The sequence below is a fragment of the Callorhinus ursinus genome, unplaced genomic scaffold, assembly GCF_003265705.2.
Source record: "Callorhinus ursinus isolate GAN/ISIS: 27379988/994484 unplaced genomic scaffold, GSC_fseal_2.0 scaffold13, whole genome shotgun sequence".
NCBI lineage: Eukaryota > Metazoa > Chordata > Mammalia > Carnivora > Otariidae > Callorhinus > Callorhinus ursinus.
Genome location: NW_027397075.1, coordinates 18,933,776 through 18,959,925, shown reverse-complemented (window position 1 = coordinate 18,959,925; position 26,150 = coordinate 18,933,776). Strand labels below are relative to the sequence as shown.

Genomic DNA, 26,150 nt, shown 5'->3' with positions numbered 1-26,150 from the left:
ATATATATATATATATATATATATATATATATATATACAATGGAATTACTCAGCCATCGCAAAGGATGAACACCCAACTTTTACATCAACATGGATGGGACTGGAGGAGATTATGCTAAGTGAAATAAGTCAAGCAGAGAAAGTCAATTATCATATGGTTTCACTTATTTGTGGAACATAAGGAATAGCATGGAGGATATTAGGAGAAGGAAGGGAAGAATGAAGGGGGGTAAATAGGAGGGGGAGATGAACCATGAGAGACTATGGACTCTGAGAAACAAACAGGGTTTTAGAGGGGAGGGGGGAGGGGTATTGGTTAGCCCAGTAATGGGTATTAAGGAGGTCACGTACTGCATGGAGCACTGGGTGTTATACGAATACAGTGGATCGTGGATCACCACATCAAAAACTAATGATGTATTGTATGGTGACTAACATAACATAATAAAATTAAAAATAAATAAATTTATACTGAGATGAGTCTGTGATTTTTTGTATCTTGATTATTTGTATGTTCTTTTGGTTGGGTTTTGTTAACCTTATATAAAGGGAAGCTTTTCCTTTTCTTTGTACTCATGGAAATAAACTTTTTAAAATATGAAAGAATTCTATAACACATTCTTTGTTATACTGTAGTTTTATTAATGCTTTAGTTTTCATTCATTTTGAGACAATTTGGTTCACTTTCATTTTTCCAGTAAAAATGTCTTTCAAACAGATTTTCAAATTTATAAGCATATGGGTGAGTACTTTATATAAATTTAATAACTTCCCTGGATACATGAAAAGAAGGGGATTACCTGTTGATGATAGTTATATTATTTCATACACTTGCATTTCTCTTGACACTATAGTTTCTTGTTAAAGTTTTCTTCTCTTTTCTGTAATAAATCTTTTTGCAAAGAATATACTGGCTCTGTTTTGCATGCTGTGCTTTCTGCTATATTTTTTAAACTCTTATTATAAAATAAAATACAGATAAAACCAAAAATAAAAGAGAGAGAAGACACTACTAATATTGGAAATCAAAAAGGGGACATCCCTACACATCCCATGTACATCAAAAGGTTAATAAAGGAATACTGTGAATAACTTTGTGCACACAAATTTGATAACCTAGATGAAATGGACCAGTTCCTTGAAAGACACAAGCTGCCAAAGCTGACACAGAAGAAATAAATAATCTGAAAAGGATTCTATTAAAGAAATTGGATCAATAATTAATAACCTTCCAGAAAAGCACCAGGCCCAGATATGTTCACTGGTGAATTCTACAAAACATGAGGAAGAAGTCATACTAATTTTCTTCAATCTCTTTGAGAAGACAGAAGCAGAGGGAATATTTACTAAGTCATTCTGTGACACCAGCATTACACTACTAAAACTAGACAAAGACATTACATGAAAAAAGAGCTACAGACCAATATGCCTTATAGACACAGATGAAAAAATCCTCAACAAAATATTAATAAATTGAGTCCAACAATGTGTAATAAGAATTACACACCATGCCCTAGTGGGATTTTTATCCCATGTATGCAAGACTGGCTCAAAATTAAAAAAAAAAAAAAATCAGTGAATAAAATGTATCGCATTAATAGACTAAAAAATAAAAATCACACGATCATCTCAATACGTGCAAAAAAACCGTCTGACAGCATCCAACATCTATTCAAGATAAAAACTGTCAATAAGTTCTAAACCTGATAAAGAATGACAGAAAATGAGCTAATATCATACTTGTGAGAAACTTGACACTTTCCCACTAGGATTAAGAGCATGGTGAAGATGTTCCTTTCACCACTACCTTTCAACATTGTATTGGATGTCCTAGCTAATGTGGTAAGACAAGAAGACAAAAGAAGAGGTATACAGATTCTGAAAGAAGATGTAAAACTGTTCAGTGATGACATGATCGTCTGTATAGAGAATCAAAAAAGTTGACAAAATAACTGGAACAAATAAGCCATTATAGGAAGATTGCAGGGTACAAGGTTAATACACAAAAGCCACTCACTTTCCTGTATAACAGTCATGAACAAGTGGAATTTGACATTTAAAACTCAATACTATTAATATTAGTACCCATAAAAATGAAATACTTAGGTATAAATATAATAAAATGTGCACAAGAGCTATATGGGGAAAACTATAAAACTCTGATAAAAGAAATCAAAGAACTAAATAAATGGAGATATTCCATGTTCACGGATAAGAAGATTCAGTATCATCAAGATTCATTTCTTCCATCTTAATCTGTAGATTTAATGCATTCCCAGTCAAAATCCTAGCCAGTCCTCTTGTGGATGTCATCAAACTGAACCTAACGTTTATGTGGAGAGACAAAAGACCTAGAATAGCCAATACCATAGTGAAGGAAAAGAACACAGTTGGAAGACTGACACTACCTGACTTCAAGATTTACCATAAATCTGCAGTAATCAAGACCATGTGGTACTGATAAATGAATATACAGATAAGTCATTTTTAACAAAGGGACAAAGGCAATATAATGGAGTAAAGATTGTCTTTTCAACAAATGGTGCTGGACAGTCACATTACTAAATGAATGAATGAATGAATGAATGAATCTAGACATAGAACTGTAATTACACCCTTTACAAAAATTAAAATGGATCAGAGGTCTAAATATAAAACATGAAACTATAACACTCCTAGGGGATAACATAGAAGAACTAGATCACCTAGGAAAGTGACTTCCTCCATATAGTACCAAAGGCACAATTCATGAAATAAATGATATGTTAGACTTCATTGAAATTAAGCATTTCTGCTCTGCAAAAGACACTGAGAAGAAAATGAAAAGATGAGGCACAGACTGTGAAAAACTACAGATTTATCCGGTAACTTTTAAAACTCAATAATTAGAAAACAAATGACCCCAGGGTTGCAAGACCAACACGCAGTAAGTAGTTGTGTTCCTATATGCCAGCAATGAACAGTCCACAGAGGAAAATGTGAAAGCAATTCCAGTTACAACAGTAGCTAAAAGAATAGAGTACTGTGGAATAAATTTAACCAAGAAGGTTAAAGATTTGTGTCTTTAATTTGTGAAAATTAGAGAACACTGCTGAAAGGTATTAAAGGAGGCATAAATAAATGGAAAAACATCCCACATGTATGGTTAGGATAACTTAATATTTTTTTATTATGTTATGTTAGTAACCATACAGTACATCATTAGTTTTTGATGTAGTGTTCCATGATTCATTGTTTGCGTATAACACCCAGTGCTCCATGCAATACATGCCCTCCTTAATACCCATCACCGGGCTAACCCATTCCCTCACTCCTGTCCCCTCTAAAACTCTCAGTTTGTTTCTCGGAGTCCATAGTCTCTCATGGTTCATCTCCCCCTCCGATTCCCCCCCTTCATTTTTCCCTTCCTTCTCCTGAGGTCTTCCATGCTATTCCTTATGTTCCACAAATAAGTGAAACCATATGATAATCGACTTTCTCTGCTTGACTTAATTTCACTTACCATAATCTCCTCCAGTCCCATCCATGTTGATGTAAAAGTTGGGTGTTCATCCTTTCTGATGGCTAAGTAATATTCCATTGTATATATGGACCACATCTTTTTTATCCATTCATCTGTTGAAGGGCATGTTGGCTCTTTCCATAGTTTGGCTATTGTGGACATTGCTGCTATGAACATTGGGGTGTATATGGCCCTTCTTTTCACTACATCTGTGTCTTTGGGGTAAATACCCAGGAGTGCAATTGCTGGGTTATAGGGTAGCTCTATTTTTAATTTTTTGAGGAACCTCCACACTGTTTTCCAAAGTGGCTGTACCAACTTAACATTCCCACCAACAGTGTAAGAGTGTTCCCCTTTCTCCACAACCTCTCCAGCATTTGTTGTTTCTTGCCTTAGGATGACTTAATATTGTTTAGATGTCTCTGTTACCCAAAGTCATGTACAAGTTCATCACAATTCCTAGTAAATTCCAACAGCCCTTTTTACAGAAATGGAAACTATAATCCTGAAATTCATATGGAATTGCAAGTGGCCCCAAGCAGCCAAACTGTTGTGAAAAAGAAAAACAGAATTGGAGGACTCAAACTTCCCAGTTTCAAAAGTTACTACAAAGTTACAGAAACAGAAAGGGTGTGGTACTGGCATAAGAATAGAAACACAAGCCACTGGAATAGAATTCAGAGTCAAGAAGTGAACTCTTGCATCTGTGGCCAAGTGATTTTTTACATTGTCCTAAATCTGTTCAGTGAGGAGAGAACAGTCCCTTCAATTTATGTGCTGGGACAACTGTATTTCTACATGCAAACAAATTTGGACCCCTAATTCATAACATATAAAACAATTTACTCAAAATGGATCAACCTAAATATAAGAGCTATAACTATAGAACTCTTAGAAGAAAACCTTGGGGTAAATATTAATGACCATGGCATGGATTCTTAGCTATGACACTGAAAGCAAAAGCAAAAAAAAAATTTTTTTATAAATTGGACTTCATCAAAATAAAAACTTGTATGCATTGCATCAAAGGACATTTTTAAGGAAATGGAAGAAATTATTTGCAAATCAAGTATCTGGTAAGAGTCTGATAACCAGATTATATAAACAAGTCCTTCAGTTGAACAACAAAAAGACAAACTACCCAATCAACAAATGAGGAAATAACTTGAATAGACATTTCTCCAAAGAGGATATTTTAATAGTCCATAAGCCCACAAAAAGATGTTCAACATCATTAGTCATTAGGAAAATGAAGTTAAAACCTCAAGATACCACTCCATACATACTAGGATAGCTAAAATGGGGTGGGAGAGGAGGGTTTGAAAGGAACAAGACAAGTGTTTGCAAGACTGTGGAAACAGTTTGGTGGTTCCTCAAAAAGGTAAACATAGAGTTACCACATGACCCAGCAATTCAACTCCTAGGTATGTACCCTGAAGAATTGTAAGCAAGGAGTCAAACAGATACTTGTACACCAGTGTTTTTTGAAACATTATTTCAATTATCAAAAGGTAAAAACAGCTCAAGTGTCCATCAACAGATGAAGAAGCAAAATATAGTTTTTACATGCAATGGAATATCATTCAACTGTCAAAGGGGGTGACTCTTTGATACATGGCCCAACATGGATGAATCTGGAAAACTTTATGCTAAGCGAAAGATGCCAGACAAAAATGAACAAATATTGTATGATTCTACTTGCCTGAAGTATCTAGAATAGGCAAATTTATTGAGATAAAAAGTAGAATCGAGGTTACCAGGGGCCAGGTAGAGTGGGTAATGGGGAGTTATTCTTGAATGTTTAGAGAATTTCTCTTTGGGATAATGAAAAAGTTTTGGAAATACATAGTGGTCATAGTTGCACAACATTCTGAATGTAATTAATAGCTGAATTCTACACTTAAAACGAATTCTACCCTTAAAATGGTTAAAATGGCACAACTTTATGGTATATATATTTTACTACTTAAAATTAACCGTAAACCATTGAATTATATACTTTAAATGGGTGAATAATACGGTATGTGAATAGTATCTCAATAAGGCTGTTTTAAAAAAAATACTTTTCAGTTCTTGTCATCATGTACTACAAGAGCTTTTTACCCTGTTGTATTAGTTTGCTGGGGCTGCTACAAATTACCACAAACTGGGTGGCCTAAGAAACTGGAATTTATTGTCTCAATCATTGCAACTAGATGTCTGAAATCAAAGTGTTGGCAGGGTTGGCTTCTCATGGTTTGCATTCCTTGGCTTATGTATCACCTGAATCTCTGCCTTCTTCCTGTGTGCAAGACCGTGAGTCCAAATTTCTTCTTTTTATAAGGACACAGTTCTATTGGGCCCACCCTAATGACCTCATTTTAAGTCAATTAGCTCTGTAAAGACCCTACTTTTATTTTCTTTTTTTCCAGTCTTATTGAGATATAACTGACAAAAAATGTATATATTTAAGGTATAAATTGTGATGTCTAGATATATGTGTACGTTGTGAAATACGTACCACAAGAAGCTAATTAACATACCCTCATACCCTCACTTAGTTATCTTTTTTTTTTTTTTGCCTGAGAAGAATTAAGATCCACCCTCTTAGAAATTTCAAGTACATAATACAGTATTGTTAACTTTAGTCGCCCTGCTTTACCTTATATCTCCAGAACTTACTCATCCTACCTGTGTGAAGTTTTTGTACCCTTGCACCAGCGTTCTCCCATTTCCTCCACTCCCCACTTGGCAACTACCATTTTACCCTCTGCTCCTCAGAGTTTGACTTTTTTAGATTCCACATATAAGTCAGATCATGCTGCATTTGAGACCATATTTTAAAATACACATTCTGAAGTATTGGTGGTTAATGCTTTAACATGAATTTTGGAGGGACATAAATCACCCTTAACATGTGTATTTTTCATTTGAAAGTGTGAGACAAGCATTTATGTTCATTACATAACTATCACATAATTTTATTTTTTTTTAAGATTTTTTTATTTATTTGACAGAGAGAGACACAGCGAGAGAGGGAACACAAGCAGGGGGAGTGGGAGAGGGAGAAGCCAAGCAGGGAGCCCGATGTGGGGCTCGATCCCAGGACCCTGGGATCATGACCTGAGCCGAAGGCAGACGCTTAATGACTGAGCCACCCAGGCGTCCCACTATCACATAATTTTAATGATATTAGAAGGATACCCACTTAATCCAGTTCTCTACTATTGAATATTTATGTTTCACTTTTGCAACACTGTCATTACAATGAACACTTTTGTGCATTGCCTTTTTGATATTATTTCTTAGAACAGATACCTAGAAATGAAATTGTCAGATCACTTTAAGGCACTAGATGCGGGCCACAAATTGTTGCAAGTCTAAGAGGCATTTCTTGCCTTATTAGTAGATTGTTTATTAATCATATTTTTCTTTGTGAATTATTCCTTTAAGTTATTTGTCTTTTTAATTTTAGAGTCTGAATATTTCTCTTATAATTCATATAAACTCTTCGATAGCGAAAATGATGCTTTTTCTTCCATTTTTCTACAACTATTTGTTCATTTATCTTTTGACCTTTAATTTTGGTCTTGTTTCCTTTTCAAATCACAGGAGGTTTGTTCTTATTTTCCTCAGTGTTTCTTTTATTGCTTCAAAGCTTAGCTTGTCCTTTTCTCAGAGTTTGTTAAGTATGTAATTCTGCCTTTTCCTGGATGTTTCTCTTGGGTTTAAAAATATTTAATTCTAGTCAAATATACTTCTGTGTACTTCTAAATGTATTTATTTTTTTTCATGGTTTATATCCTTTATTTTCCAAGAAATTTAATTATCATGACTCAGTATTCATTAGCTAAAGCAGTGTCTAACAATGGATGAACAAAGATGATTTATTTTTCTGAATGTACAAAATTCTGTCTCTTGAAAAAATTTCAACCACATAACCTCCCTTTTGAGAATGTTGTGAAATTGTCCTGTGATTTCTTTCAGATATTTATAAACTACACCATAGGAGATAAGTTATTTTTTAATAATACAGTATAATGGTCATCTTGTTCATCAACTGTCCATGTACTTAGTTCTCCCTACCAAAGCCTATCAGTGCTTACTTAGAATTGTGCTCGGTTTAACAAACATCATATATACAGTCTAACAACCCCTAAATAGTTATCAGTTTATTAAACTATTGAGAAGTGTGGGGAAAAAACTTCTAAATATATTTAAATCTAAGTTACCTGGAATTTGTTTTGCTAGATAGGATGTTGTGAGAATCATTTTGTTCTTTTGTTGTTAAATTGGTGGTTCCAATTAGTTAATCACTGCCTGCCCTGGTGATTAAGGACATCTCGTATATTGTATAAAATTATTTTGATATAGAGCTCTATTACACTGAGATTTTATTAAAGATTTGTATAGTATGTTTTAAAAGCTGAAAAGAACATTCTTCTCTCTTCCTCTTTTCTCCTTTTTTCCGCCAGGATTTTCTTTGGCATTTTTACAAGTGTATTTTACAAGGAACACCTGTGTGCCATCTCCTATATTTGTTTTTTATATTTACAAGGAATATAACTTGAGAAATATTAAATAGCTATACATTTAATCTTTCAAGTAGTAGGTATTTTTCTATATTGTTTCAAGTCTTCTTTTATGTCTTTTATAAAGATTTGTCCTTTCTTCATATAATTCAGACAAGTTACTATTGTTATTCCTCACGTGCATGTATTAGTTTCTGATAATTTTTCTTTGATTATTTTTGCTATTAACGATGAAATTTTTTACTGCGTTTTATTATTGCTCATTCTACTCCCCAGGAGTATTGTTGATTTGTGTTTATCTTACCTGCAGTTGCTTTACGCAGCTTTATCAGGTGTAACATTTTTAGTGGATTTATTTACATTTCGTGGGCAAACAATTCTATGGAAATTATAATGGTTTTATCACTTTTCTTCATAATATTCATTTCTTATAATTATTGCACATGTTACTTGCTCAGACAGAATATCTAAAAACTAATACTAAGTAAGAAATAATGGCAGACACCCTTTTTGTGATTATTCCTTAATCTCTCGTGTGTATTTCTGGTGCTTCACCAATAGGTATTATTTTGTCTCCTAGCTGGAAAATGGGTAAAGGAGAATCATTTTACTATTTTTTGTTTTGTTTTATTGTGGGATTTGGAGTAGTATTTGGAATGGGTATTGGATTTTCTCAAATACTTTTGGACATGGATACCTAGTGAGAGTATCATATGGATTTATTTTAATTTAATACATTAAAGTAATGCCATCTTTGTACATTTATTAACAAGTTTACTAGTATTAAATTACCTTCAATAGCTGCAGTAAGATCTATTCTTTGGGGTAGAGTGTTCTTTTTTACATATGGTTTGATTTTATCAACATTTTGACTCTTTTTACATCCTTATCAACAAGTAACTTGAGTCTATGACTTGTTCTGATGGTATCTTTGTTAGGTTTTGATATCAGGGTAACTTTTGCTTGAAATGTCAGTGCATGCTGCTGCTATCCCAACAGCCAAACTATACAAACCAGAACAGCAAACTAAGATTGTTTTGTAGGTGATGAAAAAAGTGAAAGAGCCATATAGGTAAGTGGTCAGGACTACTGATGTTGATTTAGGCCTCATTTTTGTGGAGACACACGGAGCCAGAGTCGGACTGGCTGTGGCTCTTCCTGGTTCGGCCAAGCATTGCAAGACAGGCTGCCCCCAAAATGCTGGATGGTCTGAGTCTTGCGTGCAGGAGGTATGCCATCAGTAGTGCTTTAGTAAATGGTTAAATAGTTCAGTGGATACCCCAGAGACAGTTCTCCAGCCCAGTTGGTGTCTCTGGGTTCTTTTTTTTTTTTTTTTTTTTAAGTATGTACCTCAAATGTGAAGAAGTGAGCATAGTTTTCTTTCAGCTTTAAATCAACTTCTGTTAACAGTTTTCAGCCCTTATTACTGTTGTCAAAAAAGAACACAGTGTCCTCCAGGGCATGATTCCTTGTATCACTAAACATAAATCCAGGTTCTTTAGGTTTTAAAAATTTATCCTTGACCACCTGGGAAAATAGCATATAGCAAAGTAATGGAAAATTTCCAAAGCTCAGGATGTCTTACAGGCATAATCTCTGTATGTTTCTTTTCACCCTTTAGCCACAGTATGGAAGAAGCTTTGGACTTTGTGTTTTCCTTGCACCTTATTACTGAGAATATATTTCATCCAAGTTTCTAAGAAGTTGGCTTTCAACTAAATTTCTTGTGTCTAATGCCCTACCTAAATGTCAAGAAACCTATCATTTTTTTCTAATAGATGTGAAAATGTTTGATTAGACCTTTCTCTTTCTCCCTAGACCATTGGAGAAGCCCCCTCTCTTTCCTTTTTGTACTGTCATTCCCTACCCCCATTTAATCTTCTAAAGACACAAGCATACTTATAATCCTTTATTGGTTTCACATCAGAAATAGGTTGCAGTTAGATTTTTCTCTCACTCCATATACCAACAATAATTGTGTCTACATTAGAAATTTAAATATAAACAAATAATTATATAACTATGAGCAGAAATTACAGATAAATATATAATCTTGGTGTAAAGAAGGCTATAAAACACAACACAATAAGGGATTATGTACTGAGAAAAGTATTTGCAACATGTGGCCGACAAAAGGTGAATAGCCTTAATAAAGAAATATTGTTTATGTGATAATATACAAAAATAGTATTCAGCTATATGAACAGTTCTTTATATTATAAAAAGAAGTTATTTGATATTTTATTCTTATAGATGAACCAATTTTTTGTTATTACTTCTGTAGCAAAAACAAATTAGTTACTCGCCAGGACTATGCAGCATAGAACATCAGCAAGAGATAACCAAACTAAAGACTGATTTAGAAAAGAAAAGTATCTTTTATGAAGAAGAATTGTCTAAAAGAGAAGGAATACATGCAAATGAAATTAAAAATCTGAAGAAAGAACTTCATGATTCAGAAGGCCAGCAACTTGCTCTCAACAAGGAAATTATGATTTTGAAAGACAAATTGGAAAAAAACAGGAGAGAGAGGTAAGAATCAAGTTATTTACTCTTTAATAAATATTTCCTGAATGCCTGTTGTGTGTCAGGGGCTGGAGATACATGGGCAGTCCACGTATCCCAGTCCTAAGGAGCCCAAAGCCAAGATCAGTAAATAGGAAATTATACTACAGCATGACAGGTAAGCACACGGGATAGTATAAGTGCAGGCAAAATGCAGGAGTTCCCGTAGACGAGGCACAAAGGATAACTTCGGTATGTCTGGGTTTTTTGGACAAAATTATGTCTAAGTTAAGACCAAAGAAATAAATTATCTAACTATGGAAGAGTGTCCAGATAGACATAGCAGGATGTGCTAGGATGGAGAGGAAAAGAGGGGAGCATGGCACATTCAGAAGACTAGGCTGTTCCTGATGGTGAAGCCATAGAAAGCCAGATGAGAGGGTGAGAAGTGGGTCTGCAGAGGGAAGTAGAGGCAAGATCATGAAGGAGCTTGGGCGTCATCCTGAGGCCCTTGGAGGCAGGTGACAGGGTGGTACTCGTGGTTTTGAAAGATCACTCTTGTTTCTGTGTGGAGTGGGACTGAGGGGGGCAGATGGCAGGTAGGAACCTGGCTGTGGGAAATGAGCAGGACCGTAGGTGCTGACCGCGAAGGTGGAGGGAAGCATGTGGGCTCGGAAGGTCCCAGAGACCCAGAACCTGGGTGCCGTAATGGCCAGATGTGAGAAATTGCTGCTGGGACCCGGGATCCTGTTTTTAGGCAGCTGAATGTATGCTATTGTCATTCTCAACTTATATTGGAAGCCAAAATTTATTTAGTTTGGTCCATTCATTCAACAAAATTTTTTTAGGACCTATGGTGGGTAAAACACTGTTATAGGCCCTGGGAACGTAGCAGTGGATAGACAAAAAAAATCTCTGTCCTTATGGAGCTTTCCTTTAGTTAGGTGAAAGTCTACAAACAAAATAAGTAAAATATAGAATATATTAGGTAATGATAAATGCCAAGAACAAAAAATACTGCACAAGACAGGGCCATGAAGCATTGAGGGGGCAATTAAATTGTCTGTATAGACTGGTCTGGGGAAATTATGCTGAGAAGGTAATTGAAGTAAGGGCTAAAGAAAGTAGGGAGGCATCTCTACAGATGTAGGAGAAGAGTACACGGAGTACAGTCTGTTAAAAAAATAACAAGAAGGCAAAACTAGGGAGACAGTATAAGGATCAGTGCTTGCCGGGGCTTGGGGGAGGGTGGAGGTGTCTAGGAGGATGTCCAGGGCAGTGCAGCTACTCTGCATGATGCTGTGATGGTGGGTGCATGTCGTTGAACATGTGTCCAAATCCTGACATAAGCCTTGGAGTTTGAGTGATGCTGATGGGTCCACTGCAAGTTCACTGACGAAACACATGCTCCACCCTGGTGGGGGTGGTGGGGTGGGGAGGCTGTACCTGTGTTTAGGGGGGCAGGGGGTATGTGGGAAATCTCTGCTATGAACCTAAAACTTTTCTAAAAAATAAAGTCTATTAAATACAATAATAAGGAGGCCAATATGGCCAAGGTAGACTTAAGGGGAAAGTGTAGTAGGAGATAAGTACAAGAGGGACCCGGGCCAGATCACACAAGGCTTTGTGACAGGTGACTTCTGGTTATTTGCTCTGAATAAAACCATTGCAGGGACGTACTGCAGGATTTTGAGTGGAAAATTGACAAATACTGGGTTGTGTTTTAACAGGGTCACTCTGACTACTGAGTTAAGAACAGTCTGACTTAGATAAGAGAAAAGCATGGAAATAATTTAGAAGGTTATCACAGTAGTCCAGGCCCAAGAGGTTGGTGGGTTGGCCTAGGGTAGAGGCAGAAGTGGTGGTAAGACGTGTTGGAAATCTGATATTCCTTAAAAGTAAAGACAGTGGTCTCTGCTGGTGGACTAGATATGGAGGGAGAAAGGAAGAAGAGAAGAAGAATCACGGATGATACTGAGGTTTCAGGCCTTAGCAGTTAGGAGATTATAGTTACCATTTAGAGAGAACAGTGCAAGGGAAGCACATTTGGGATAGGAGTATTACTGGGAGCTCATTTTAAACATGTTTGAGATGCCCACTAGACACCCACATGGAGATGTCAAGTAGGTCATTGGGTAGATCAGCCTGGATTTTAGGGCTAGAGATAAAATCCTGGGAGTAGTTTATCACTTACATGGTATTTAAAACAGTGAGACTCTGTGAGATCACTTAGTGATTGGTAGAGATAGAAAAGAGGTTCAGCACTGCCCTGAGGTGCTCCAATCTTTAGGACTTTGGAAATGAGGAAGAAACAGCCAAGTGGACAGCCAAGAATAATAGGAAGAAGACTGGCTGATTTGGTTCCTGGAAACCACGTGATGAAGCATATCAAATCTGTCTACATGTTACGTGAGATGAGGTCTGAATCAAGTAAGATGAGGTCCAAACAATGACAGTTGAATTTTAACAATATGAGGCTTATTGGTAACTTTGATAAGAACAATCAGTGGAACAGGAGGGGCAAAAACCCCACAGTGGGACCCAAGACTTGAAGGAGAGCAGTTGGAAAACAGAATAGTGGTGGGAATCTCTTAAAAGCAAGCAGTGCAAGGAAGCAGTAGCCAGAGGAGAAATTTATCTCAAAAGAAGTTAGTTTTGCGTTTTGTTTCTGTTTTTAGATGGGAGAAATAACACCATGGTTGTAATCTGATAGGAATTATCCAACAGGTGGAGAAAAGTGCAGAAACCATGTAACTTGAACAGGTGTATGAGTGGAGGGTTTGGCCTGAGCTGTGCTTTTCACCTAGAGAAAGAGAAGAGAAAGTAGAGTGTATGAGGAAGGTAAATAGGGTGGTAAGGAACTTGTTTATGTGTGGAGCTCTCCTGAGTTGGGCATGTTGAATTTGAGGTGCTTGGTGAGACATCTTTGTGGAGATACCAAGTCAGCAGTTGAAGCAAGCCCAGAAAAGCTTCAGATTAAATTCAGAGTTCATCAGCATAACAGATAATTGGATTCAGGTGGTGTGGTGGATGAGCCAGCTCAGGGGAAGTGTGCAGAGAGGTCAAGCTCTGGAATGGAATACCCAGGAGCATTGGTATTTTTGGGAAGGACAGAAAGAGGGGAGTCCAGAGGGCAGAGATGGAGACTGGAAATCGGAGAGCATGGTGTCACTGAAGCCAAGAGAAGGTAGCATTTCAAGAGGGAGGAAGTGGATGACACTGTCAAAGATGGCAGGTAGATTGGGTGTGGTAACAGGACTGTGGCCAGTTGTGAGAGAACAGGTTTTTGAGGTGGTGGCGTAGCAGAAGCCAGATTTTGTGTGGTGAACAGATAGGTGATGAGGAAATGGATACAGCACACCCTGTCAGGGTTTCCAGATGGTTCCCAGTGAACAGGAAGGCAGGGAATTGGCAAATGAAGCATGACATAGGGTTCAGGGAAGAGTGTGTTCGTTTTGTTTTCATATGGAAGAGACTTTAGCTTTGTTTAGTGCTAGTAGGAAAAAACAAGAGTTTTACATAGAAATTTTACTCAGTTTATTTGTGTACATATTTTTCTGAAAGGCTTCTTTGTAATTTTTCAAGTTTTTGTCATTGTTTGTTATTTGGAGTTGCTTCTGAATCAAGAAAGATGATTTTTTAAATTCTATTTAAATTTAAGTTAGTTAACATATAGTGCATCATTAGTTTCACGGGTAGAGTTCAGTGATTCATCAGTTGTATATAACACCCAGTGCTCATTATATCACGTGCCCTCCTTCATGTCCATCACCCACTTACCCTGCTCCCCCACCCACCTCCCCTCCACAACCCTCAGTCTGTTTCCTATAGTTAAGAGTCTCTTGTGGTTTGTCTCCCTCTCTGTTTTCATCTTACTTTATTTTTTCTTTCATTTCCCTATGATCCTCTGTTTTGTTAAATTCTACATATGAGTGAAATCCTATGGTATTTGTCTTTGACTGACTTATTTTGCTTAGCATAATACATTCCAGCTCCATCCACATCATTGCAAATGGCAAGATTCCATTTCTTTTTGATGGGTGAGTAATATTCCAGTGTGTGTTTGTGCACGCGTGCACGTGTGTGTATATACACATCTTCTTTATCCACTCATCCATCAATGGACATCTGGGCTCTTTCCATATTTTGGCCATTGTTGCTATAAACATTGGGGTGCAAACATAACTAAATTTTGACTATTGATAATTTTTTTTAAAGTGCCATGTTTGCCTGCACACAGGATGGTTTTTTCCCCCAGAATTTATAATTTAAAATATAATTTCATTTATATTCACTAATATAGTGATGTAAGAAGTTTTTAAGATTAGGGGCGCCTGGGTGGCTCAGTTGTTAAGCATCTTCCTTCAGCTCAGGTCATGATCCCAGGGTCCTGGGATTGAGCCCCGCATCGGGCTCCCTGCTTGGCGGGAGGCCTGCTTCTCCCTCTCCCACTCCCACTCCCTCTGCTTGTGTTCCCTCTCTCGCTGTCTCTCTCTCTCTGTCAAATAAATAAATAAAATCTTTTTTAAAAAAAGACGTTTTTAAGATTACATTTTTAAAATCAGCCATTATTCAGGTTCTTTGTTGACTTGGAATCAATCATATGAAATTACCCAGAAGAGATCCACATTGAATTCCATTTACTGCTAAGATATAAACCTCTTTAAATTTTTTTTATTGAATATGACACACAGTGTTACCTTAGTTTCAGGTGTACAGCATGGTGATTCTCTACAGGTTATGCTGTGCTCACCAGTGTAGCTACCATCTGTGACTGTATGACACCATTACAGTATCATTGACTAGATTCCCTAGGCTGTGCCTTTTATTTCTATATCTTATTCATTCCATAACTGGCACCTCCTGCTCTGCTTCACCCATTTTCCCATCCTCCACTACCCTTCCCTTCTGGCAACCATCAGTTCTCTGTATTTATGGGTCTGATTCTGCTTTTCGTGTGTTAGCTTAATACCCTTTAGGCCCATCCATGTTACCACAAATGGCAAGATCTCATCCCTTTTTATGACTGTGTAATAGTCCATTTTGTATGTATATACCACATCTCCCTTATCCATTTGCCTATTGATGGACACTTAGCTTGCTCCCATATCTTTGCTTTGTAAATAAGGCTGCAGTAAACATAAGGGTGCATATATCTTTTCAAATTAGTGTTTTCATTTTCCTCAGGTAAATACCCAGTAGTGGAATAACTGGATCATTTCTATTTTTAATTTTTTGAGGCACCTCTCTACTGTTTTCCACCATGCCTGCACTGGTTTGTGTTCCCACCAACAGTGTGCGAGGGTTCCTTTTTTTCCCACATCTTTGCCATCACTTATTTCTTGTCTTTTTTATGTTAGCCATTCTGACAAGTGTGAGGTGATATCTTGTCATGGTTTTGACTTGCATTTCCCTGATGATCAATGATGTTGAGCATCTTTTCATGTGTCTGTTGGCTGTCTGTATGTTGTCTTTAGAAAAATGTCTATTCAGGTCTTCTTCCCATTTTTTAATTGGATTACTTGGGGTTTTTTTGGTGTTGACTTGTATACGTTCTTTGTATATTTTGGATATTAATCCCTTATCAGATATGTCACTTGTAAATATTTTCACCCATTCAGTAGTTTGCCTTTTCGTTTTGATGATGGTTTCCTGTGCAAGTTTTTTATTTTGATGTAGTCCCAACAGTTTATTTTTGCTTTTGTTTCCCTTGTCTTAGGTATATCTAAAAAAAAATGTTGCTATGACCAGTGTCAGAGAAATTACTGCCTGTGTTCTTTTCTAGGAATTTTATCAGGTCTCACATTTAGATCTTTAATCCGTTTTTATTTTATTTTTGTGTATGGTGTGGGAAAGTGGTCCAGTTTCATTCTTTTGCATGTGGCTGTCCAGCTTTCCCAGCACCATTTATTGAAGAGACTATCTTTTCCCCATTGTATATTCTTGCCTTCTTTCTCATGGATTAATTCATCATATAAGTGTGGGTTTATTTCTGGGTTCTCTGTTCCATTGATCCTTGTGTTTATTTTTGAGTCAGTACCTTACTGCTTTAATTACTACAGCTTTGTAGTATGTCTTGAAATCTTGTAGTACACCTCCAGCTTTGTTCTTGTTCCTCAAGACTGCTTTGGCTTGGGGTCTTTTGTGGTGCCATACAAATATTAGTTTTACATGTTCTAGTTCTTTGAAAAATGCTGTTGCTACTTTCCTGGGTATTGCACTGAATCTGTAGATTGCTTTGGCTAGTATGGACATTTTAGCAATATTAATTCTTCCAGTCCATGTGCATAGACTGTCTTTCCATTTGTTTGCATCATCTTCAATTTCTTTCATAGTTTTCAGAGTACAGGTCTTTCACCACCTTGTTTAAGTTTATTCCTAGCTATTTTATTTATTCTTTTTCATGTGGTTATAAATGCAATTGTTTTCCTAATTTCTCCTTCTCCTACTTTGTAATTAGTGGATTAGTGAAATGCTACCAATTTCTGGGTATTAATTTTGTATCCTGCAACTTTACTGAATTCATTTATTTCAGTAGTTTTTTTTTAGTGGAGTCTTCAGGGTTTTCTAGTTATAGTATCATGTCATCTGCAAATAGTGACAGTTTAACTACTTCCTTACCAGTATGGATCCTCATATTCCCCCTTTTTTTCTTTGTCTGATTGCTGTGGCTACAACTTCCAGTACTATGTTGAATCAAAGTGGTAAGAGTGGACATCCTTACAGGAAAAGCTCTCGGTTTTTCTCCATTATGGAGGATGTTTGCTGTGGCCTGGACTTTTATTTTGGGGAAGAGTTTTGATTACCAATTAAATTTTGTTACTAGTAATTGGTCTGTTCAGATTTTTTTGTTTCGTCCTGATTCAATTTGGAAGATAGTGTGTTTCTGGGAATTTATCCATTTCTTCTAGTTTGTCAAATTTGTTGGCATACATTTTTCATAGTATTCTCTTATTCTTTGTATTTCTGTGGTATCAGTTCTGTTTTGTTTCTGATTTTATGTATTTGAGTCTTTTTTTCTTGATGAGTCTAGGTAAGGGTTTATCAGTTTTGTTTATCTTTTCAAAGAACCAGTTCTTGGTTTCATTATGGGTTTTTTCTTTTTTTTTTAATCTCTATTTCATGTATGTCTGCTCTGATCTTTATTATTTCCTTTCTTCTACTCCCCTTGGATTTCATTTGTCTTTTTTTTTTTTTCCTCTCATTTAGGTATAAAGTTAGATTGTTTTGGGGGGCTTCTTATTTCTTGAATTGACCTGTATTACTGGATATTTCCCTCTTAGAACTGCTTTTGCTGTGTCAGAGATTTTGGACCATTGTGTTTTCATTTTCATTTGTCTCCATGTATATTTTTTTTATTTCTTTGATTTCTTCATTGACCCATTGGTTGTTTAGAATATAAGTCTCTTCATCTGCATTTCAACTCACTGTTTGAAAACTGATTCCCCTTTCTCCCTTAGGTGGTTTCCAAAAAGTCTGTTAGCACTGTGTTTACCACTAAGGGTGAGTCAGTTGTGCCTCGCAGAACTATCATTTTAAATAAGTTTTATAATATTAAATTTGTTGTGTATGTATGCATATGTGTGTAGGTAGGTACGTAGGTAGGTAGGTACTTAGGTAAGAAGAAAGGAAGGGCTAAATATATTGAGAGAACTATTGGAAATTTCACTGAGGGTTTGCTAGATCTTGAACTGAGTATAAGGAATCATGCTGGGGCCCATGTACCCCCCTCTTTCCCTAACCTCTTCATTTTCTCATACTTTCTTGTACATATGCAACCAAATAAGGTGAGCACAGTAATGAAGTCTACAAATCACAGATGTCTTCTCAGATTTTCAAATGAAAAACAAAGTAGATGTTGTTAGGCAGACAAGTCTATTAATTAAAAGAGAATGATTGTGACTTTTAATTTTAGGGGGGAAGATTGGGATTTGGCACATTTAACATATGGGACTTTTCAGAATAAAAGCATATGGTACAGTAGCCAGTCGGAGATACCATTATTTTAACTTTAATTCCATTCCTTTTTTTCCCCCCCTTATGTTTCAAATTGTGTAGTCAAAGTGAAAGGGAAGAATTTGAAAATGAGTTCAAACAACAGTATGAACGAGAAAAAGTATTATTAACTGAAGAAAATAAAAAACTGACAAGTGAACTTGATAAGGTGAGTGATACAATCTAATGTGTATTCCCTGAGCATGTGCTAGATGTTCAGCACTGTGATAGAAATTGTAGAAATAATTTTATGTTTGATGCACAGTTTGGGTTTACTATTCCTCCTTATACACAGGATTACGTAGATGGTACAGGCAAGTTTTCATTACACCAGTCTGCATAGGAGTTCCGAAGAGAGGGTTTTACTTATCTTAATTCTTTGTCCCATTTATTTTTTGAGCCTCTATTCTTTATTTCACTTTCCATCTATTCTCTTTTTCACTCTTTCCTCTCATACTTAGCACTTACTCTTTCATGGCTGTTGGAGTTAAGCTGGCCATTGGCAAGAACAGGAATATTTAGGCCAAACTGGAGAAGTTTTGACAACTATGATGTCCTATTCATGGTGGAGAACTGCGAGTAGCTAGAAATAATATCATTGGTAGGTAGGAATCCAGGGAAACCAGCTCTGCCTAAACCGCTGTAGCTTGAGTAAAGAGCAGAACCATAGATTAAACTTAGACTCAGCCAGATTTGTGAACAAAATGTCAAATACTTAAAAGGAATGTTTTTCTGTTTAGTAGCTGAGATTTCTTGAACTGCCATTATTCTGCATTTCTTTTGTCAGTTCTTAACAAACAGTTGTAAAAATCCTAATATTATCCAGATGTTTTAATAGTCTTATTTATATTTAATTAAGAACATTTGGGTAATTGTGTTTTATAATGATTTCTAGGATTTTCCTCCAGTAAAAGTACTTTGTTCAGTTATTAGTTATTCTAATAACAGATTGAAATACCATGACTAAATAGTCATAAAAGAGAGACTTTTTATTGTCTCTCAGTTTTCCCTTATGTTCCATGCATCTTTCACTACTTTCCTCATGACTGTTTGGTTCTTTACACATTTAATAATGACTTTGCTTGTTTGCTTGACAACTGTTTGAGAAACAATTCCATTTGTCCATTTTGTAAAGTCTTATGGAGCTGATGTACACAGACACTGTGGGAAGTGGCCAGGGATAGTAAGTAGTATGAATGTTTTGTTTACAGTACAAAGAGTATATGAAGGTGATTGTGTAACTCTTAGTTATTTCCACTAAAATAAAACTAACAGTATTTGAATTTTGTTCAAATAGGTCACATAATTTTTATTTCATGTGTTTGACTAATATGACTGTAAAATTAAACATTATTTCTGTCTATTAGAATTTAAGATTCTGTTAAGAGTTACCTTGATGTAAGAAATGTAATTAAACTCTAGAAGGCCTCTGCATGTAGTTTCTAAACAAATTACCTAGTAAAAAATGTATATAGTTCAAAAAAATTGTATTAAATAATAATCAAATTGAATGTAGATCAAATCTTGTATTCATCCCTTGGTTTTATTTCATTAGTAACCATAAAGTTCTGCCGAGTTTTCCAGAAATACATATTTAGAGATAATTTGTAAGCAATACTCTTTTTGATTCTGATGAGATGCAAAGGATAAAAATAAAAACCTGTCTCCTAAGTTAATAAAAGTAGAACATTACCTTTTCTTACTAAATTGAAAGTTATGATGAAGGATTAGTAGAACTTTGAGAGCAAATTTGTATGGTGGGTAAATATTTAATGACAAGTGATAACAAGGAAATATTTATTCCTGGAGAAATAGAGATGGATCTGGGTTCTGCTACCTTTTAAGCCTCTTCCCTATATTTGTTCCTTTTACAGCATTTGCTTCTCTTCCTCCTTAACTCTCAGTTCACCTTAACTGAGCATCTTCACTGTTTCTTTCTGTTCAGTCATTTTCTGATTTGGTTTGAACTGTGTTTTTTCACCAAGAGGGATAACCAAAGAATACTTTTGCCGTTGCTCTACCAGCTCTTCTGTCTGGAACCTGAGCGGAGAGCTGAATTTCTTCTCAGCAGAACTTATGGCATAGAAGCCAGAAAACAACTATTAGGTTAATTTTGAAATTTATTTAATTAATACTTTGAATAGATTCTCACATTCACATTTTTTTATTATGTTCAATTAGCCAACATTTTTAAACTCCACAAATTAAAATTTAAAAGGAAATTACAAAGGGGTGCCTGGGTGACTTAATCAGTTAAGTGTAGAAGTCTTGATTTCAGCTCAGGTCATGATCTCAGGGTCGTGAGATCAAGCCCCAACTCAGGCGCCATGCTAGGCATGGAGCCTACTTGGGTTTCTCTCTCTCTCACTCTGCCCCTCCCTCCACACCTCCACACCGCCACCCACCACTCATGCTCTCTCTCTCTCTCAAAAAAAAAAGAAATCGAAAAAAAGTTCGTTGATATTTTCAGAAGTCTGGTGAGTTTCATTTATTTTTTTAGAAGAGAGAGCACACATGAGTGGGGGTGGAGGAGGAGTGAAGGGCAGAGGGAGAGAATCTTAAGCAGGCTCCAAGCCCAGCCCAGAGCCCCACAGGGTGAGGTTTGATCTCATGACCCTGAGATCGTGATCTAAGCCAAAATCAAGAGTTGGACACTTAACTGACTGATCCACCCAGGCACCCCTGTTAAGTTTTACTTTTTATTAAAAGATAACTTATTGCAAGTAAAATTAGCCATGTATGTTAGGGAAAGTAAATGGCTTCCCATAAGGAAAAGTATTTTTTGTATCTTGTTCTTAAATTATTATTTTACAAAAAAGCAAAATTATAAAAATTACATAAAAGTTACCCATGATCTCATTACCACAAAACAACTATTTTAATTTTATGTGTTCCTTTCCAGGTTTTGTTTGTATAAATATTATTACGTAGGTGCAGTCATACATGCATTCTGTTTTCTAATATGCCTTTCACTTAAAACGTCATGAGCATGTTTCCATATTCTATACTATACTGCTATTCCATCCTATAAGCCAGATATGTCAAGGTACAAATAGTAAAACCTGATTCTCATTCCCAAACAAGCAAAATGAACTAATACTTGGCTAGAATTTACTGAGGACAGGTCCTCTTCTGAGTTACTTTATATAAATCACTTAAGCCTCACAAAAACTCTGTGAGGTGTTCCCTATTACTCTTGCCATCTTGTAGAGAGGAGACTGAGGCAGAGGGGGATGAGACTCCTTTCCTAATCAGAGAACTAGGAAGTGGCCAGATGGAATTTGAATACAGGCAGTCTGGTTCCAGAGTCCATGCTTTTATTCAGTAATAATGAAAAGATTAGCATTTCTCTAATACTGAACAAGTCTACTTAAAACTACTTGTAACTGTTGTAACACGGCCTTGCAAAATCTGTGTTTTCTGTCCTTCCTGCAGATGTCTAGCTGACCTCACTCACAAATTAGTTGGGAGGGCTGTCAAAAGCAATGATAATTAAAAATAATGTGTTGTAGGAATTAGTGAAGACATTGCATCTGCAAAAAATTTTCCCAAAAACAGCCGATAAACTTCTGTCTATGCTAACATGAAGAGATTGATGAATCCTCTCAAAAAAAAAAAATTTTTCAAAGTGCACCCAGTTGTCAAAAACAACTATTTTGGAGCTCTGGGAATTAACCAGAGGAAGACCACTACAAAACATTGATGAGATAAATGAAGGAATATCTAAACAAATGGAGAGATGTACCCTGTTAATGGATTGAAAGACTTGGAATTCTTAGGACCTCAGTTCTCCTCTAATGTATAAATTCAGGGAAATCCCTATGAAAATTCCGGTAGGCTCTGGAATTGAGAAGCTCATCCTTAAATTTATTTGGGAATACAAAAGACCTATAATAGCCTTGTGCAACAAAAATTGGAGGATTTACCTGACAGTCTTTGGAAACTTACTAATAGTATTGGCATGATGGAACCATAGATTAATGGTCTAAAAATAAGCCCTCATATTTATGGCCAATTGATTTTCAGCCAAAGTGCCAATGCAATTCAAAGGGAGAAGAATAATCTTTTCAACAAATGGTGCTGGAACACTTGGATATCCATGTGCAAAAAAATTAACTTAAATTTTTATACTATATAAAAACATTAACTCAAAGTGGATCATAAACGGAAACGTGAGAGATAATCATAGGAGAAAATCTTCATGATTTAGTGTTAGTCGAAAATTTCATAGATATAAATTAAAAGTACAACCCATGAGAGAAAAATAATAAATTGTACTTCATCACGTCTAAAGACAACATTAAGAAAACTAAAAGACATACACAGATGAGGAGGAAACATTTGCAAATCACTTACCTGATAAGAAACATATTTAAAATATAGAAAGAACTTAAAACTCAAGAATAAGAAATAATGCAAATAACCCAGTGAAAAAATGGGGGGAAAATTTGAGTAGACATTTCATGAAAGAGATATGAATGACAGGCACGTAAAAAGATGTTCATTGTCATTAGGAAAATGTGAACTAAAACCACAGTTATGTACCGCTGTACACCCTCAAGAACAAGTGGAATCAGTAAGAGTGACCATACCGACTTTTGGCAAGGATATGGCAGAACTAGAACTCCCGCACTGCTTGTAGGAGCATCTGGTGGTGGTATAACCACTTCAGAAAATAGTTTCAAAGGTTCTCAAAAAGGTAAGCATACACTTACCATGTGTCCCAGAAATTCTTGTAGATATTTATTTAAGAGAACTGAAAACAGTCCTTTTAAAAACTTATGTATGAATGTTCATAGCGTCATTATTCACAATAGCAAACAACTGGGAGCAGTACCAGTGCTCATCAGCTAGTGAACAAGCAAATGAAGTTTACTACTATCCATATGATAGAATACTACTCAGCTGGAAAAAGGAGTGAATTTCTGATGCACACAATACTGTGGTTGAACCTCAATATTGTGATGAGTGAAAGACAAAAAAACTCTACATGTTGTAGGATTTCATTGGTATTAAATTTCTTGGAAAAGCCAAAGTATAGAAACAGAAAACAGATCAGCAATGCCTGGAACTCAGGTTGAAGCCAGGACTGACTGCAAACCAGCAGTGGGGAAATTTCTCCTGTACCAAAACTGGATTGTGGTGATTGTTGCACAGCTGTTTAAATTTATTAAAAACCTAGTTTGGCTAGCCAAACTGTGGAAAGAGCCGAGATGCCCTTCAACAGATGAATGGATAAAGAAGATGTTGTCCATATATACAATGCGATATTACTCAGCCATCAGAAATGATGAATACCCAACTTTTACATCAACATGGATGGGACTGGAGGAGATTATGCTAAGTGAAATAAGTCAAGCAGAGAAAGTCAATTATCATATGGTTTCACTTATTTGTAGAACATGAGGAATAGCATGGAGGACCTTAGGAGAAGGAAGGGGAAAATGAAGGTGGGGACATCGGAGGGTGAGACGAACCATGAGAGACTATGGACTTCGAGAAACAAACTGAGGGTTTTAGAGGGGAGTGGGATGGGGGAATGGGTTAGCCCGGTGATGGGTATTAAGGAGGACACATATTGCATGGAGCACTGGGTGTTACTCGAAAATAATGAATCATGGAACACTACATCAAAAACTAATGATGTACTTTATGGGGACTAACGTAACATAATAAAATAAAATTAAAAATAAATAAATTTATTAAAAATCCTTGAACCATACACTTGTAATGAATAAATTTTATTGTATGTAAATTATACCTCAGTAAATCTGTAAAGAGAAAATAGCTGGTAAAGTACGTTTTCAGAGGTGAGTGGCACACCTTGAGGTACAGAACTTCAATCCCTTATTCTTGGTGGACAAGTAAGGGTGTATGTTGGCACCAATAGCTTCTCTGGACCTCATTGCTTTCTGAGAAGACAGTGAGATTGGAGGTAGGGTAAACAGGGAATTACAGCTGTGCTCCTTTGGTAGAGGGAAAGAAATAAAACTGCATTGTGACTTGTGCCAAAACTGTCTATGTCTCACAGAAGTACAGGCCAAAAACACATGAGAACAACCCTAGGTCACTAGGAGGATTCCTGATCAGTTTAAGTGAGGGAACTGGCACACTGTGACCTGAGCCAGATCTGACTCTCAGACTAAGACCCATGAACTAAGAAGAATTTTTATATAACTTCTAAATAAGTTTTTGTAAGAAGAACAAGATGTGATGGAGGCTGTGTGTGTCCCACAAAGACAAAAATATGTACTACCTAATTCTTTATTGGAAAGTTTGCAGACGCCTGACTTAGAACATGGCTTTAGCCTGTATTAGAAACTGAACCAAACATACACACACACACACACATATATATATATACACACACACGTATGTGTAAAGACATTTATTGTAAGGAATTTGCTCACCTGATTATGGAGTCTGACAAGTCCCAAGAGCTGTAGTTTGCAGTCTGGAGACCCAAAAGAGCCTATGATATAGTTTCAGTCCACGTCCAAAGGGCTTGAGACCCAGGAAGAGCTGCTGTTTCCATAAGAGTCCAAAAGCAGGAAAAACTAACCTCCCAGCTTGAAGGAATTTAGGCAGGAGAAATTCCCTCGAATTCATCCTACTCCCTAGGGTCAGCCTTTTTGTTCTGCAGGCCTTTAGCTGATTGGTTGGGGCCACTGTGTTAGGGAGGGCAATCTGCTTTATTCAGTCTCCTGATTCAGATGTTAATTTCATCCAGAGACACCTTCACAGACACACCCAGAGTAATGTTTGATCACGCTTGTTGGCACCCTAAGACCCAGTCAGGTTAACACAGAAAATTAACCATCACTTGGCCTCTCATCCCCACAAACTTGTAAATAGCTCTTCTAGGAAACACTCATCTTCTTCAGGTTGAGTAATCAAAAAGAAACGAACACAGGAACACAGTATCTCTATAAACATACCAAAAAACAAGAAAGGAATAGTAATAACTAATGCAGATTGAGACCATTTATCAGAAAAACTATAGCCATGAAATGAAAATTGAATGCAAATATTTTATCATAAATTTTTAAAAACTTATTAAAACAGTAACTTTTGCTTCTATAGCAGATTAGTTTACCTCATACCCACCACCTCACCAAGAGCTGGATTTTTTTTAAAAATTGTCAACATGGTGGGACTATTTCCTACAGTGTTTATCTGCCGGAAGGCATTGGAGAGAGAAGGCAGCCGTCATCACTGACCAAGATCCTATAGAGGAGTAGTGCAGAGAGATGAGCCCAGGACTCAATGCCGCTTTTCCTCTTGAGGCATTTGCTGATATGAAAGCAGTAGCTGAGGATCCAGGAAGCTGAGCACAGTATTCCACAGTCCCACAAGTTTGAAGAGATGAATACAAACTTTCAGTCGGACTCACTGAAAGGCTACATTTTAGGAATAAGAGTGAACCAGAAAGGGGCGTCTGGGTGGCTCAGTCGGTTAAGCGTCTGCCTTCTGCTCAGGTCATGATCCCAGGGTCCTGGGATCGAGCCCTGCATCGGGCTCCCTGCTCGGCGGGAAGCCTGCTTCTCCCTCCCCGCACTCCCCTGCTTGTGTTCCCTCGCTTGCTGTGTCTCTCTCTGTCAAATAAATAAATAAATCTTAAAAAAAAAAAAAAAAAG

At 36.5% G+C, this 26,150-nt stretch overlaps 1 protein-coding gene across 12 annotated transcripts in view; it reads left to right on the top strand.

The window, feature by feature from the left end:
- Positions 1-26,150, top strand: part of CDC42BPA (CDC42 binding protein kinase alpha) — a 351,347-nt gene that overhangs the window by 239,848 nt on the left and 85,349 nt on the right. For all 12 annotated transcript variants that reach the window (XR_012380514.1, XR_012380512.1, XR_012380513.1 and 9 more), the window contains 2 exons: positions 10,298-10,545; positions 18,577-18,682. Coding sequence is in view for 9 of the 12 variants with exons in the window: in XM_025877951.2 (XP_025733736.1) it covers positions 10,298-10,545; positions 18,577-18,682 (354 nt within the window). In the remaining 3 variants the exon portion in view is untranslated. The remainder of the gene's footprint in view (positions 1-10,297; positions 10,546-18,576; positions 18,683-26,150) is intronic.